At 42.8% G+C, this 16,610-nt stretch overlaps 1 protein-coding gene across 1 annotated transcript in view; it reads left to right on the top strand.

Moving 5' to 3' along the window:
• The first annotated feature begins 362 nt into the window (after nt 1–362).
• LOC103085466 (band 4.1-like protein 5) overlaps nt 363–16,610 on the top strand; it is a 33,650-nt gene continuing 17,402 nt past the window's right edge. Inside the window, exons 1-4 of the mRNA XM_007447845.1 lie at nt 363–432; nt 2,522–2,619; nt 12,637–12,765; nt 16,350–16,414. Coding sequence (XP_007447907.1) covers nt 363–432; nt 2,522–2,619; nt 12,637–12,765; nt 16,350–16,414 — 362 coding nt within the window. The remainder of the gene's footprint in view (nt 433–2,521; nt 2,620–12,636; nt 12,766–16,349; nt 16,415–16,610) is intronic.

The raw sequence follows: 16,610 nt of genomic DNA, 5'->3' as shown, positions 1-16,610 counted from the left end.
CCAAAGCTCAGGATCACTGCCTTCTGTTCTTTGAGGTCTTACGTCTTGAAAATTGTTTGTTTTCCCCTTAGGTTATTTCAGTTGGGAAGCTAAATTCAGTTCCTTTTACTCCATCTTGGATGGAAGAGAATCTGCCCAGAGGGTTTTGACAGATGAATAAACTACTTGGGATCCAAACTATTAAATGAATTATTTTTCCAGCAGAGATTTTTTGTTAGTATTTAAAATTCTTTTCCTGATAAACTTCTTGGTTTAATTAAGTTTTCTCTTACCTTTATAGCTTGCCTCTGAAGATTGATTTGCTAGATAGTCCAGACTTACTGGAAACAACCATTGATGATGTAGTTGGGGCACCTGACACCATGGCCATGTCCCAAGCCCCAGGTGAAGTGAGCACAGCCACCAGGCAGGCTGGATTAGAGGGGCTGGAAGGTGAGTGAGGAGTAACTAAACGTTCTGTGTAACATCACTGGCATCGCCCTAGTCTGCCCGCCTTTGAAATGAGCTGTTTAAGGCAGTTCCTCTAAGAATATTTTATGCAGTGGTTGGATTTGAAATGTTACTGTAGAATAGTTATGCCTTCTTGCCTTTTTGGTTTAAGGGTCCATTGAAATATTTAAGATCACATAATTGAGACCATTAAACATTTGTATCATTTTTAAGTTCTTAAACGTTTTTGAATTTTCAAATTTGCTTTTTACTTTGTTTCTTGAGTGAAAATTAAGAGTAAAAAGTTTCCTTAGAGATCTAGGGCACAGGATTGAATGAATGTTTGGACATTCCATTAGTTCACAGATAGTATTTTGTTATTAATGAGGGCTGTTGTTGCCCAGACCCACAAAAATAAATAATCCAGAAAGAACGCTGCTTTCCTTAACTTTTTAGAAGGTTAAAAGGAAACAGTAAATTGCACATTGAAAATTTCTATATACTTGTGAGTTTGATTTGATATTAAAGCATAAACTGTCTTTAAACAGGAGCTTTCTGTTGAATCTCAGTGTGTGTTCATTTAAAAGCAGCTTATGCTTATGTGGCTCTTGCCAATTTTGATTTCTGTTGCTAAAATTAAGACACTCTCTTTAAACAACTTATTGGAAATTGCCAGTGAGTATGCTGTTGTCTCTGAGGAGTGTAGGATATAGCGGTAGTATTTAGTAATTTAGAAAGAAGCATTAATGAAAAGTTGCACAGTGCTTCTGCTTCATAGAACATGCTGACGTACTGCTGGTAACTGGAATTAAAAATTTGTTCTGGGGCTTCCCTGGTGGTGCAGTGGTTGAGAATCCGCCTGCCAGTGCAGGAGACACGGGTTCCAGGAAGATCCCACGTGCCGCGGAGCAGCTAAGCCCGTGCGCCACAACTACTGAGCCTGCACTCTAGAGCTCGCAAGCCACAACTCCTGAGCCCGCGTGCCACAACTACTGAAGCCCACACTCCTGGAGCCAGTGCTCCGGAACAAGAGGAGCCACCGCAGTGAGAAGCCCACGCACCGCAACGAAGAGTAGCCCCCACACACAGAAATGAAGGCCCAATGCAGCCAAAAATAAATAAATAAGCACAGTTATTTTAAAGAAGAATCACCTGGAGAATTTTTAAAACTACCAATACCAGAAAATTACATTCAGAAATCTGATATCATTGTTCTAGCGTCAGCTCTGGGAATCAGTATTTCTTAAAAATTCCACATCTTATTCTAATGTGTAGCCAAGGGAAAGATGTACAGAATTAACTGATGGACACTTTTGGAAGATCCCTTTGACCAAGAGCAAATGATTTCGTAGTTTTTCCCTCCTTTCTTCTACCTGATTATATAGAAATTATTAGGCGTTCAACAGCTTGTTTGTCAAGTGGACAATGTAAAAATTCAAACCCCCACCAAATTGGTCCCTGCAAAATAAGATTAATACAACTAACAGTTGTTAAATAGAACTCATTTAAAGCTAAATTGTCTTTAATGTATCATCTTTCAGTGGTTGGAGGATTTTATGTGCAATGTGTTTTGCATGTAGTGAAGCTAAAACGCTTGTCCTTCATCACACCTGACATCACCAGTATGTAATAGGTTGAGTCAGCAAGTGCATAAATGTGTGTCCTCCATCAGTTTGCTCCACGTAAGTTTAGTTGTAGGCTGTGTGTAGTCAGGGCCAAGGAAAGGAAACAGCCGAGTGCTGAGCTTTGCAGGGGGGAGCTTGGCTTGTGCCTAGGAAGCAAGGCCGTGTCACAGGTGCTCTGTGCCTTTTCCTCTACTCTCATGACTGTGAGCTTTCTTAGCCACACATGCCATGGGGATTCCACATCCAGCAGAGCAGATACAGGGTGATGTTCCTAGTTAGGTTAGCTCTTAATCAAATTAATGGAGAGTTTCTTGGTGATGGAAAGAATATCTGTTCCGTAGTGATCTGGGTTATTACCTGTAATTGATGGTAACTGATGTTGAGGGGTGTGGAGAAAGCCTGTCTTCACCGTTACACGGCTGTGACAGCCTGTCAGACTAAGCGGCTGTTTTCCCGTTTTTTTTCAGCATTAAAAGATGCCTCAGAGAAGCTCAAACACCTTGAAATGGAAAGTGGTCCTTTGCCAGCCAGTCATCCCAACAGGGACATTAACATCAGCAACCAGGTATTCAGAGTCCTCCTTTGTTTGCCTGTCACACAGCTCCAGACCTCTGAGAAATCATTTCCATCGAAAGCCATTACTTTTTCTTTTCTTTCACTGGGAAATCTGTCTGTGCTGAACACTTATAAACCAGTTTTACCATTTACAAAGGTGAAATTTGAGGATGTGCAGGAGGAAACATGGGCATCAACGTTAAGACCTATAAGGTCATCGCAAGTTTTTTTTAAACACAGTCAAAAGTGATAATGGTTATTAAACTTTTATTTTTATTCAGCCCAGCCATCCCTGTTGAATGAATTTTGTTTTGGTTTGGTTTTAAAGAGGGAAGGGGAACATCTGACTTGCAGCTCTTTCATCCCTGGACCACTAGCTGGGATTCCTCAGAGACCAGGACGGAGCACAGAGTGATGTCCTTCTTTCTTATGTAGCCATTGTGAAGATTGTCCTTTTGAATCCAAGTCTTTTTTTTTTCCTTCTATTATGTTTTTTCTTAGAAATGTCTTTTAGAAGCTGATTGAATTTCAGAAACTCTTTCCTGTTTTTGACCCCTCAGTATTTTTCAATTATACTGGCCTGTTTCCTTCACATTGTCATTTTTTTCTGCTGACTCTGTAAGGTAGGGGAATGCGGGGTCAGAGACAGAAGGGTTAGTTGAGAGCTTTAGATGCAAGCTTTAGATAGTTGACAATTAATCTGACAAAAATTTGGTGGAGGCCTGGAGTGATCCTAAAGAAGAAAGAGGCCAGGTAAACCCTGGCTGGGTTGTGAAGGCGGGGAGCACACTTTGCTATAATGTAACTGAGCCTCTCAACCAGAGGATCTATTAAATTCATTGTGAAGCCTTAGGAAAACGAGTACAAATGTGGGTTTAAGATAGGACAGGGAGTAAGAGAGTGGGTTAGGTGAATGGTATGCCATCAAGGAGTATTTTAGGGCTCACATAGCTAGGAAAATAATAGCTAATACTTAGTGAGGGCTTACTCAGTGCCAGGCAGGAATAACAGGAAAGAATTCAGTACTATACTAATAAATAAGGGATATCAGACTAGTAAATAACTCTTCAGCTAGTGCTGTGTACAAGTTTGTCAACTGAAAAAAAAGCACAACCTAAAAGTTGAGAGATATGTGTTATTTGGTGGACTTCCTTAGTACTTTGAGCCTGGGACACAGCATCTGAGATAGCTCTGAGGGACAGCTCCAGAGAGGCGGGGGAGGATCTATAGGAGTTTTTGCAACAAAGACCAGGTAGTGGGAACATCAAAAGATTACTGTTAATATAAGAAAACCTGGGGGCTTCCCTGGTGGCGCAGTGGTTGGGAGTCCGCCTGCCAATGCAGGGGACACGGGTTCGTGCCCCGGTGCGGGAAGATCCCACATGCCGCGGAGCGGCTGGGCCCGTGAGCCATGGCCGCTGAGCCTGCACGTCCGGAGCCTGTGCTCTGCAACGGGAGAGGCCACGGCGGTGAGAGGCCCACGTACCGCGAAAAAAAAAAAAGAAAAGAAAACCAGGCATCTCATGTTAAGGAATTTAGTGCTTTTCTATATATGGGAAGATGCAAGAGTCTGGGCTCACTGAAATCATTCTTTTGATATGTACCTCAGCTATCTGGGGCCAAGATCCTGTGCTTTTCCATCCTGAGTCCTCTCAGGGTGCACCGTGTTGGGGGAGGGAGCTGCAGTGGCTGTGCTAGATGAACTTGACAGTGGGCAGCCCATTTGTTTCAGTCCTGAGTTCCCTCAGGGCTCACTGTCAGGCAGCTATAATGTGGTGGCTTGATGGCTGCAACATCCTTTGCTGATATGGCAGCAACATTTTATCTGATTTCTCTACCTCTGCCATCAACAGTTAATGTTTGCTTAAGGAAACATGTAAGAAATTAATCTTAATATCAACTTTACTGAGTAAAGTAATTTTAGGATGAAAAGCCTATTGTAAATAAAATATATTGTTCTAAAACCAAGTGTCAGTTGTCGGGTGATTAGCTCTAAGAATTGGGTAACTGAGAAGCTCTAAGCCAGCCACAGAATCGTGAGGCTCGGACTAGTGCTGCTGACAGCAGAGTGGACTGCGAGCTCGTGTCCTGAGAAGCCACTTTAGAGCGCTCTCCTCCCCGTAGGACCTGCGTCACCCAGGGTTGGTAGGGCCACATGAGAACCGAACACTGTTGATTCAGTCCTACAGACCTGTTTATTGTTTACTTTTTATCAGATATAAAATAATAAGTATTGCGGGGAATCCACAGAAGAATGACAAAATCTTGGCCCTCTGGAAACTTGCACCTGTCTCACCCATAGAAATACCGCAGACCTCCTATATGCTAATGGAATTTTCAGTTGGTAACAGCTGGGAAGTACAGTTTGAAAGACAAAAATCAGGATCCACGAAGACCTTGGCAGGCTGGAATGATGGTTTGGATTTAAGGATATATATTATGCCAAGTCTGACACAAATGTAGGATTAGGGTCGGGAGGTAGAATGTAACAAGCATGTGTGAAAAATGTTTGAGAATCTGTAAACAGAGTGTGAAGTGTGGCTGCTGTTGTATTAACTGAAAGGGCTTGAAAGGGGGGATCCAGCCACAGTATGAAAAAGTGAGAGAGAAAAGCAACTTAGGCAAACGAAAGGGGTTTGAGAAAGTATGGTAAGGGGTCTTGAGACACAGTTATGGCGGAGGATCAGTAACTCAGGATTATCTGAAGAGCTGTGTATGCTGTGACACAGGAAGTAAAGTGACTTGTTTTTTAGTAGCCTCAGAGAAGAGTTAGGGTCAGGGAGAATGATAAGAGTTATGCAGATTTCACCTCGGTGTAGGAAAACGCGTCCTAACGTACCTGCAAATTGAACAGGGTGCCTTAGGAAGCAGCAGGTTCCCCAGCGTGGGAAGTTCCTCAGGCTAAGACTAACTTAATCAGCTCTTTGGATTTTTGGTGGTGGCGTGAGGCGAGTGTTCTTTCCACCTGGGGATGCTGACACTGATGACTCCCAGTGTCATTGTGGGGATTCGCCTATTCCTTGGGGCCTCCTCGTGTTGGAAATGTGTTCACAGTGTCTGCCTGACCTTGTGTTGGAAGTCCTTTAGGGCTTATGCTGTGTCAAGATGTATAGATTTTTGAGTTACCTTCTTCTTCTTAATTACTTGAGACAGTTCCAGAATTTTCTTTATCTTCAAATTTCATTTCAAGAATCATTTTTTTCTTGTTCCTTGATCAGAAAATTTTACAGAATGCTTAAAGTAACAAAACCTAACCTGCGTTTGTTAGTGGGGTCAGGGCATAGTGAAGGCGTGGTCTTTAAACGCTCATCTTTTTAGGGAAAGCACTAAAAGTCAGGCACGATGACTGTTATCTTGACCACAGGTTGGCAGCCTGTTTCCTTAAGAGGTCAGTAAATAGTTTAGTCTAGGCTGCCGTACAGTCTCTGTCATTGTACTCGACTCTGCCACCGTGGCAGGAGAGCAGCCACTGGGCCTGGGGGTGGCCGTGTTCCCATCAGGTTTACTTACTACAGCAGGTGTGGGCCAGGTTTGGCCTGCAGGTTGTCCTTCTCTTGTTGTTGAGAATGTAATCTAGCAGCAGGTTGCTACCACACAAGATTTGGAATAATCTTTGTCATTTTTACGCTTTTGATTTTCTTTGTATCCAAACCTCAATAGGGTATAACCAAAAAGTATAGCAAAACCCAAAACCTGCACTCTGAATAAAACAAAGCAAAAAGATGAACTTATTGCAGGATTTTTACCTGCAAGCCTGGAAACGCAAGACTATGGGAGCAGTAAGTTCCAAGTTGCTGACAGATTAATAGGGGTTTTATGGGAGAAATGCAGAAGTTTTTGTTTTTTTCAGCTACTTGGTTGCCTAGTGTTCTTCTTTCTTATTTGTATCAGAGTAGCTGAGTTAGGGGAACAGGAAGCCCAGAGCTGGCTTGGACGGACTTGGTGTGTGGGGCTTGGCTGGGGTCTTCTGCTGACCTCTGAGGAAGAGCTGTACGTTCTGCAAGGTTAGGTTAAGTGTCCTTTCTGTGTCCGTGTTGACCGTCTCCATTTTGTCCCTGACACAAGTGATTCCAAATGTTTTTTTTTTTTTTTTTATACACAATGTATTTATTTATTTATTTATTTATGGCTGTGTTGGGTCTTCATTTCTGTGCATGGGCTTTCTCTAGTTGTGGCAAGTGGGGGTCACTCTTCATCGCGGTGCGCAGGCCTCTCACTATTGCGGCCTCTATTGTTGCGGAGCACAGGCTCCAGACGCGCAGGCTCAGTAATTGTGGCTCACGGGCCCAGTTGCTCCATGGCATGTGGGATCTTCCCAGACCAGGGCTCGAACCTGTGTCGTCTGCATTGGCAGGCAGATTCTCAACCACTGCGCCACCAGGGAAGCCCCCAAATGTTTTATTGATAGTTTGGTTCTGTAAGTGGTTACTTTCTTTCCCTCTACCCTCAATTTGGACACAGAAGGTGTGGTGATGGGTGTGACTTCCCTTTGGGGAAGTCTTCAGACATTAGCCATGCAAAGGTCACCCTTGTCCAGGGATCTGTGAGCTGTTGTGTATTATGTAAGTAGTAAATAGAAATGATACTTTTACAAATGCAAAGGCAAATATTTCCTATTTGACAGTAATTGCTGTAGGGGAGAAAAATAATTTCCTCCTCTACCATTCTCAGTTCTTGGCTGAGACCTCTGTTTCAAAAGACAGATTAACAAGAGAAAAACAGAAGTTTATTGATATGTGTATCTCAGGTATAGATGGGAAATACCAGGGAAGAATGAGTAACTCTCAGAGGTGGCTTAGAATTGCAGCCAAATACCATCTTCAGCTAAAGTCAGAAAAAAGAAAGGTGTAGTTGGTGGAGAGTACATGGAAAGGTGGGGTAAACAGCAGTAAGGCTTGTTATACAGCTTTAAGTCCTTGCTTTTCATGGTAAGGGTTTGAGTTGTTTGCAGGGACTAACATTTGTCCTTCCTGGTAGAGAGGGAAGGAGGGACTCCTTTGTAAATTTCCGTTCTGCTTTTAGGCAAATAGGGTAAGGACAGAGCGTTTCTTCTATCTGCTTCTTCTCAATTGCCTTCAGCTCAAAATAATATGCCCCAAAGTGGCATATTTGGGGATGGCGTATTCTGCTACCTCTTGACGTTTTCAGCTTAAAGAATAGTTACTAATATTATACTAATATTGTTGGTGCAGGTTTTTTATATTTTTAATTTAAAAAATTTTTAATTTTTATTTTTTGGGGCAGCATGTGGGATCATAGTTCCTCAACCAAGGGATAGAACCCACGCCCCCTGCAGTGGAAGCACAGTCTTAACCACTGGACCACCAGGGAAGTCCCAGGTGCCAGTTTTTTAAAGAATAATTTTTAAGTCTGGAAATCAGGCTGTTAAGCTGTTGGTATCTTAGCGTATTTTAGTTTATATGGTAAGCTAGCTCTAAAAGTTCACATCTCTTTTATCATGATCTCAGGGACTCTTCTGGCTTCATTTAGATACATTCAGCAGTTGAGGGGGAAGAAAGTTTATAAAGTGGTTAAAACTTCTGTGTATATTTAGGTAAAATACAAGGCAAATTGTATGTATTCTTCTAAAGCAAGATTCTTGCAAATCATGGATCTGCCCATGAATCATTATAAGGAGTGCCTTAAACCCTATGAAAATTGAATACATGTTCTTGTCTTTGATTCACTTATACGTTTTTCTGGAAAGCGGGTCCAAATTTTATTAAACTCTCAAAAAGAGTGAACCATACCAACCTTAACATAACTCTTTGCGTCTCTCCAAGGTTAGAACTAAAAAGAACTTCACTTTAGTTAAAGGCTTATATAATTTTTTTTCAATTAAACAGTTTCAGTTTTTCTGAGCCGTTTAAAGAAGGAGCTCTCAGAAATAAGACTTCTCTTCTAGCCAGGATTGTTTCAAGAGTGGTTTTTTTGTTTTGTTTTGTTTTTTGCGGTACGCGGGCCTCACACTGTCGCAGCCTCTCCCACTGTGGAGCACAGGCTCCAGACACGCAGGCTCAGCGGCTATGGCTCACGGGCCCAGCCGCTCCGCGGCATGTGGGATCTTCCTGGACAGGGGCACGAACCCGTGTCCCCTGCATCGGCAGGCGGACTCTCAACCACTGCACCACCAGGGAAGCCCTCAAGAGTGGTTTTGAGTTTAGATCTGATGGCATTCCGGTTGAGAACTTCAAACACTGAGTGGCCCTGCTGAGTTTATGATTAATCTCTCTATCCAAAAACTTCATTCCCTTTCTTGTCCTGCCCCTGTTCCCCTCAGGATTGAGGAAGATCAAAGAAAAGGGGGGACTGAAACCAAGCAGGACCCCGTGGGGCCCTCCCGGGAACAAAAAGCCTCTCCATGTCCCCCATTTCTTGTTTGTAGGAAACAGACTGTAGCCTCCTGGGCCTTCCCTGAGTTCCAGAGAGCTGACTCAAGCAGTTAATGATTAGGACAGTAGAGTCACAGGGCTCTTAGCTCCTCCTGAAGGGATGTGGATAACCGTCTGCTGCGTATCTCTGAGCTGTTCTGCAGAAGCTGAGACCCCCACCCTCTGCGGGATGGTGACGACATGCTGACCGCAAGCATGTCGACCCGAGACTGGTTGGAACCAGAAGGTTGAGGTTCCCGAGTCATCACCCTTTTTACCACCAACCAATCAGAAGAAGGTCCACAGGTTGATCACGTATCCTGGACCCTCTCCCCTAACAATGTCTTTAAAGACCCTTGCTTGAAAGCCGTCGGGGAGTTCAGGTCTTTTGCACATGATCTGCCTGTTCTCCTTGCTTGGCACCCTACTTTGCTGCAAACACCCACTGTCAGAGTTTGGCTTTCTGTGCTGCGAGCACACGACCCCTTGCTTGGTAACAAACTGAAGCAGACTTTGGATGACTTTAACCCGACTTAAGCTCCTAACTAAGCTGACTGATGGCAGCAAGGACGGCTCTACAGGAGAGTTTGAGCGTCCAGTCACGTTAGAACAGGTCTAATTTGGGGTGTTTAGGAATCAGCGTGTCTTTTTAGTTCTTTCGGTCTTCTCTTTGCACATTTTGGCCATCCGAGGCAGACATATCAGCAGCATAGTAACACAATATACAGATTTTAAAAAGCAAGACATTATCTAACCTCCGTTATCCCAGTACCAAGAGGTAACTATGGTTAACATTTTAAACCAAACCTTGAAATGTGATATATATATATTTTTTTAAATAAAAATGCACTAACACTTTTTTTTTTTTTTTTTTTTTTTTTTTTTTTGCGGTATGCGGGCCTCTCACTGTTGTGGCCTCTCCCATTGCGGAGCACAGGCTCCGGACGCGCAGGCTCAGCGGCCATGGCTCACGGGCCCAGCCGCTCCGCGGCATGTGGGATCTTCCCAGACCGGGGCACGAACCCGCATCCCCTGCATCGGCAGGCGGACTCTCAACCACTGCGCCACCAGGGAAGCCCAACACTAACACTTTTTTATAACCAATCCATTATAACTCTCTTTATTTCAATAACATATTACCGGTAATAGTTGAATGGCATGCATATGTCATCACTGCATTTACTCAGTCTCCTATTTATTAGTCATTTAGATTGTTGCTGATTTTCACTGTCATAATCAGTGCTCTGATAGTCTTATAAGTAAGTATCTGCCATCATCTTTGATTATTTTACTGGGGAGTAGAAGTGTTAGGTTTGGGACTTCCCTGGTGGTCCAGTGGTTAGGACTCTGCACTTTCACTGTCTGGGCCAGGTTCAGTCCCTGGTCTGGGAACTAAGATCCTGCAAGCCGCATGGTACGGCACAGTGTTAGGTCAAATTTCAGGAATAATTTTAAAGCCTTTGGTACTTTTGCAAAATTGCCTTCCAGAAAGATGGTAACAGTCATGGGTACTTTTACCTGTGATACGTGTGTTTTCTTGTTTTTGTGTTTAATATAGGCAGGAAAATAAATACTTGCCTATATCAGAGGCAGGTTGCTCTGAGAATCCTGTGATGTGCAAATATAAATGATTAGCAAATAATCTCAAGTCTGCAATGTAATTGTCTCTGAAAAGAAAATGTCAAAGCATTTGAACTAACCATGATACTTTTCCAGCTTTACTGAGGTGTAATTGACAAATAAAATTTAAATACCTTTAAAGTGTACACCTTGATGATTTGGTGTAAGTATACATTGTGAAGTGATTCCTGCTCTCCAATTAGTTGACATATCTGTCACCTCACATAAGTTACCTTTTTGTTTTGTTTTTTTTGGTGAGAGCACTTGAGATCTACACTCTCAGCAAATTTCAAGTGTAAAAAACAGTATAATTAAGTGTAGTCACCATGCTGTACATTGGGTCCTCGGGATTTATTCATCTGATAACTTGTACCAACCTCCCTCTGCTATCCCACCCCCTAGTCCCTGGCAACCATTCTGCTCTCTGTTTCTGATTTGGAATTTTTTTTTAGGTCCCACATTGCTGAGTAGTGCTGTGCAATATTTGTTGTTCTCTATCTGGCTTGGTTCACTTGGCACGAGGCCTCCAGCTTCATCTGTGTTGTTGAAAATGGTGGAATTTCCTTCTTTTTAAAGGCTGAACAGTATTTCCTTGTGTGTGTGTATTTATGTGTGTGTGTGTGTGTGTGTGTGTGTGTGTGTGTGTGTGTGTATTTTACATCCTCTTCATCACCTGTTGACGGGCCCTCCGGTTGTTTCCATGTCGTGGCTGCAGTGCACATCGGGATGCAGATCTATTTGGGATAGTGATTTTGTTTCCTTTGGATGTAAGCCCAGAGGTGGGCTTGCTGGGTCATCTGGTGTGAAGTAGGCATGGTTGAGAAAGGGCATCAGGTCTTCTTTCACTTGCTGGGAACCACTCTGAAGACTAGGAAGTTAGGGCTTCTCTGGTGGCGCGGTGGTTGGGAGTCCGCCTGCCGATGCAGGGGACGTGAGTTCGTGCCCCAATGTGGGAGGATCCCACATGCCACGGAGCGGCTGGGCCCGTGAGCCATGGCCGCTGAGCCTGCGCGTCCAGAGCCTGTGCTCCACAATGGGAGAGGCCACAACGGTGAGAGGCCCGCGTACTGCAAAATAAAAAATAAAAAAGACTAGGAAGTTACAGTCTAGTGCAAAGTAGTGATTCTCAAACGTTTATAGGTATCAGAATCACACAGGGAAGCTTGTTAAACATTCACATTTTGGGATCCCACCCAGAGGCAGATGTGTGGAGACCACACTTAGAAAAAACAGATTAGAATAAGCACATTAGTTAAATATTTTCAAACCTGAAAGAGCGGGGCAGTATGTAATCCCATACGTGGCAGCTAGCCTGTTCTATAGAACAAAAGCTGTATCTGAGACGAAGAAAGTATTTAGAGTTAGTTTGTTATTTAGCCCAGTGTTAAATGGTAACCATAGTAATGATAATGGTAGTTGTTGTTATTATTGATTGGCATTCAAGTCAGGTAAAATATCAGTTGTAGTGCAGATAATTTAAACTTATTAATTTGCTTTCTCCCATTTCTTTTCATAATAGTTAATTTATATTGTTTCAATTATGATCTTCATTCAGTGGACTTGGGCTTTATTTTATCATTTTCGTTAAGTCTCTACCTGATAGTGACCTCTTTCTGGCCATGTAACATAATCTCAAACACAGTCATCTACCTGGTGACAGTTCCAGAACCACAGGGTTTAGCCTGCGTAGGGCCTGACCTAAAATCCAATTGAAATTAATTACAGCAAAAGGCACACATTTTGTGGTTTATTTCAGGCATTTGTCCAGGGTGGTATCGTTAGTTATTCAGTTGCTTAAAGACAGGAAATTGGGCTAGACGATTTCCAGGGGTCCCTGCCAAGTCATAGTTCTTGTTTGTGATTACTGTGCCTCAGTTTGAAACCCCATGTAAGAGTCGACTTTTCCTGGAGTAGGATATGGCTGCCTGAGACACATGATTCCCTGATTGTCTGAATATGAAATTTCATCAGTCCTTTTCTGTTTCCATTGAGTTATATGCTCTCAGAGTTGCTTACAGTATATTTTTAATGTCTAGGAGGAAGTGGTGAAGTTAACTGAGAAATGTCTGAATAATGCCATTGACAGCCCCGCACTGAACGCCAGGAGAGTTCCTCCTGACATGAAGAGTAACATTCTGAAGGCTCATGCAGAAGCAGTGCCGAAGGTGAGCTGCCTTTACTATAGGGTCCTGGCGAGGTGGGAGGGGACCCTGTAGAGCAAAGAAAGTATACGAACAGTAGACGTGAGTGACTCGGCCGCTGATGGCAGAGAGAGTAGTACCAGGAGGCACACTCAAGACGGCAATGCCGGAACTTGCCTGGCGGCCCAGTGGTCAGGACTCTGCACCTCCACCGCAGAGGGTGCAGCTTCCATCCCTGGTCAGGGCACTGAGATCCCACGTGCAGCGCAGTGCGGCCAAAAAGAGATGGCACATGCCTTCCCAACTCCAAATTCTACTTAGGCAAGATTAAGAGGGGGGAGTCACAGGATAAAAAGAGTAAAGATGCTGCTCTGCAGTATAAGAAGTTAAAAAAAAAAGTCAAATTCCTGTAGAAGTGAGTCCCTAATCTTTGTCACTTTTATAGCTGGAAACTCTATAGTGATTTTTAGGTTCCTGTCAATATTAAGTCTATGACTTTAGGTCTTTCTTTATCAATTCATTGTTCCCCACCACCCATCTACCCCCAATTCAGCAAAATTGTGATGTTATTGGCAACAGAGTGATGGTTATAAGGCGAAGAGTTGGCTGTGTCGTCTCATGAAGGGTGCAGTGGGTAGGGACCAGCCCCCATGAAGTTGATGGCGTCCATGCTCTCAAAATCAGCTTTTCCTCGGCCCTCCCCAACTTTCAGGTTATCCTCTGCACTGAAGCAGGACAGAAGCCTGTCTCACCAAGTCCGGTTGTCAACTAGGATTTCAAAATAATCCTGTTGTTGAGAAGGGGCTCTTTACCCATTGTGTTCCCAGGCACAGGCCTTGAAGAGAGCTGAGAGGACTTGAGGAATGTCGTTCATGCACTTTATGTACCTTCTCACCCCAGTGTAAACATAAAACGTAATATTTACATGTAAAATACGGCAGTACACGCTCTGGAATCAGACAACTGGAGTTTGAATCCTGTTTCTAATCTACTAGTAGCTAGTCACCGATTAGCTTTGTGACTTGGCGAGTTAGTTAATTTCCCTGAGCCTCAGTTTAATTATGTTTAAAAAGGGATAATGGTAATACCTTCCCGAAGGTGGGTTATAAGGATGAAATAAAATGATAAAGGTAAAGGCCACAGAATGGCTTCTGGCACAGAATTAGTGTTTAGTAAGTGTTGATCCCGATGTTGACACTGCCTATTGTAGCAGCAGTGGTGGTGACAGTTTTTCATCACCTTACGTTTCAGTTGTACTTTGGATCTGTTTTGACTTGAACAAGAGAGAAATAACTTGAATAGCCCTAAATGAAAGATTTTGTTTTATAGTTAAAATCATCCCACAAAGACAAATTCAGGACCAGACACCTTCATTGTTTAGGCCTACTGAACATCTAAGGCAGAAGTAATGACGGTCCTACACAAGCTCTTTCAGGAATTAGAAGAGCAGGGAGCACTTCCCAACTCGTTTTATGAGGCTAGTCTTAGCCTAACACCAAAGCCAGAGAAGGAGAGTACAAGAAAAGCAGCTACAGACCAGGACTGTTCTTGAACATGGACTTGAAAGCCCTTAACAAAGTGGAAGCAAATCATACTGAACAGCTTATAAACAGGATAGTACACCATGGCCAAGTAGGGTTTATCTCAGGAAAAAAGTTGGTTTATCGTTCAAAAACCAGTGTAGTACAACATATTAAAAAATAAGGAGGGCTTCCCTGGTGGCGCAGTGGTTGAGAGTCCGCCTGCCGATGCAGGGGACACGGGTTCGTGCCCCGGTCTGGGAAGATCCCACATGCCGCGGAGCGGCTGGGCCCGTGAGCCATGGCCGCTGGGCCTGCGCGTCCGGAGCCCGTGCTCCGCAACGGGAGAGGCCACAACAGTGAGAGGCCCGCGTATCGCAAAAAAAAAAAAAAAAAAAAAAAAAAAAAAAAATAAGGAAAATTGTCTCAATTTATTTGGAAAAGGCATTTCACATTATTTAACACTTGTTCATGATAAAAGCTCACAGCAAACTAGTAGTAGAATGGAACTTCAGCCTGATAAAGGGTATCTATGAAAAAAGTCTACAGCTAACATTGTAATTCATAGCTAAAGTTAACAACTGACATGCCTGTGTGGGCAGTGATGGACTGCCTGCAATGCACGCAGCTGGTAAGAACATAAAATGTTCCAAGTACTTTATAAAAGAGCTGGTAAGGGCTTCCCCTGGTGGTGCAGTGGTTGAGAGTCCACCTGCCAATGCAGGGGACACAGGTTCGATCCCTGGTCTCGGAAGTTCCCACATGTGGTTGAGCTACTAAGCCCGTGTGCCACAACTACTGAGCCTGCACTCTAGAGCCCATGAGCCACAACTGCTGAAGCCCGTGTGCCACAACTACTGAGCCCGTGCCACAACCTAGAGCCCGTGCTCCACAACAAAGAACAGCCCCGGCTCTACGCAACTAGAGAAAGCCTGCGCGCAGCAACAAAGACCCAACACAGCCAAAAATTAATAAATTAATTTTGAAAAAAAGAGTTGGTAAAATATTAAACGTACACTTAGCATATGACCCAGCAGCCCCACTCTTAGGTATTTACTCAAGAGAAATAAGAGTGTAGGTTCACACAGGTATTAGTACATGAATGTTCCTGGCACCTTTGTTTGTAATAGGTAAAAACTAGAAACAATCCAAATGTCCATCAACAAGTGAACAGATAAACAAATTGGGGTGCATCCATACAGTGGAAAGCTACTCAGCACGCAAAAAAGGAATGCGTTAGTGACACATGCAACACCATGGGTGAACCTCAAAAACATCCTGTTACTCTAAAGAGGGAGCCACAAAAGGATGTTATGATTCCATTTATATGAAATTATGGAAAGCACAGATCACTGCTGGCCACGTGTATGGGTTTTGGGTGGGATTGTATCAGAAGCCTCAAGGGAACATTTGGGGTGGTGAAAGTGTTACATATGTTGATTGTAGTGTTGATTATGTACCAAACCGTACATTTAAAATGTGTGCATTTTACTGTATGTAAATGATACCTCAATAACTGACCTCTTAAGAATTCTCCTCTGAAATATTCCTTGTACTCAGGGAAAAACAAAAAGCCAGATATGCAGCTTAACATCTGTTTCTGCTTTTTATCATGTAAATTTGAAAAATTCTGGCATTGAATCTTTTTGGATTCTGTGTACATTGACTAACATATCATTGTGTCTTAAATAATTTAGAGCTGTCCAGTAAAGCATATGGATTCATAGACCAACATATTGAAGTGGAAACTTGGAGTATGAATTTGGGCATGGGATAGGGTTGTGCTGGGTACAGTACTGATATTTCCATAGATAAGGTATGGTTACCTCTTTCTGGAACTGAAGCAAACAGATTATTTCTATTTTTACTGGAAAGGAATGTAAATCTATTACTTTATTAGCCACAAGAGAGATTTAATTTTTTTTAATTAATTTTTATTGGAGTATAGTTGATTTACAATGTTGTGTTAGTTTCTGCTATACAGCAGAGTGAATCAGTTAATATATCCACTCTTTTCTAGATTCTGTTCCCATATAGGTTATTACAATGTATTGAGGAGATTTAATTTTTATGATTTCTTTTTCTTAGGTTACAAGAGAAGATAACTTATTAAGTCATAAAAATGCCAGTGTTCAGGATGCTGCCACCAACAGGTACAGTTATGGGTAGACTGAATTAAATTGATGCTCTTTTCCTCTTAACTTTCTTTGGGGGGTGTTTTTTTTTTTTCCTCTTTCCCACTCTGTGATCACATGGTTTCAGGATATCTATTTGAAAGATAGCCTGAAATCACTCTTCTATGCACTACATAGCTTCTTAGGACCTAATTTTAGATCATTTGAAGATACT

This window comes from Lipotes vexillifer, unplaced genomic scaffold (genome assembly GCF_000442215.2).
Source record: "Lipotes vexillifer unplaced genomic scaffold, Lipotes_vexillifer_v1.1 scaffold1871, whole genome shotgun sequence".
NCBI lineage: Eukaryota > Metazoa > Chordata > Mammalia > Artiodactyla > Lipotidae > Lipotes > Lipotes vexillifer.
Note: the sequence above shows the minus strand (reverse complement) of the source record. Positions and strands in the feature narration are given on the sequence as shown.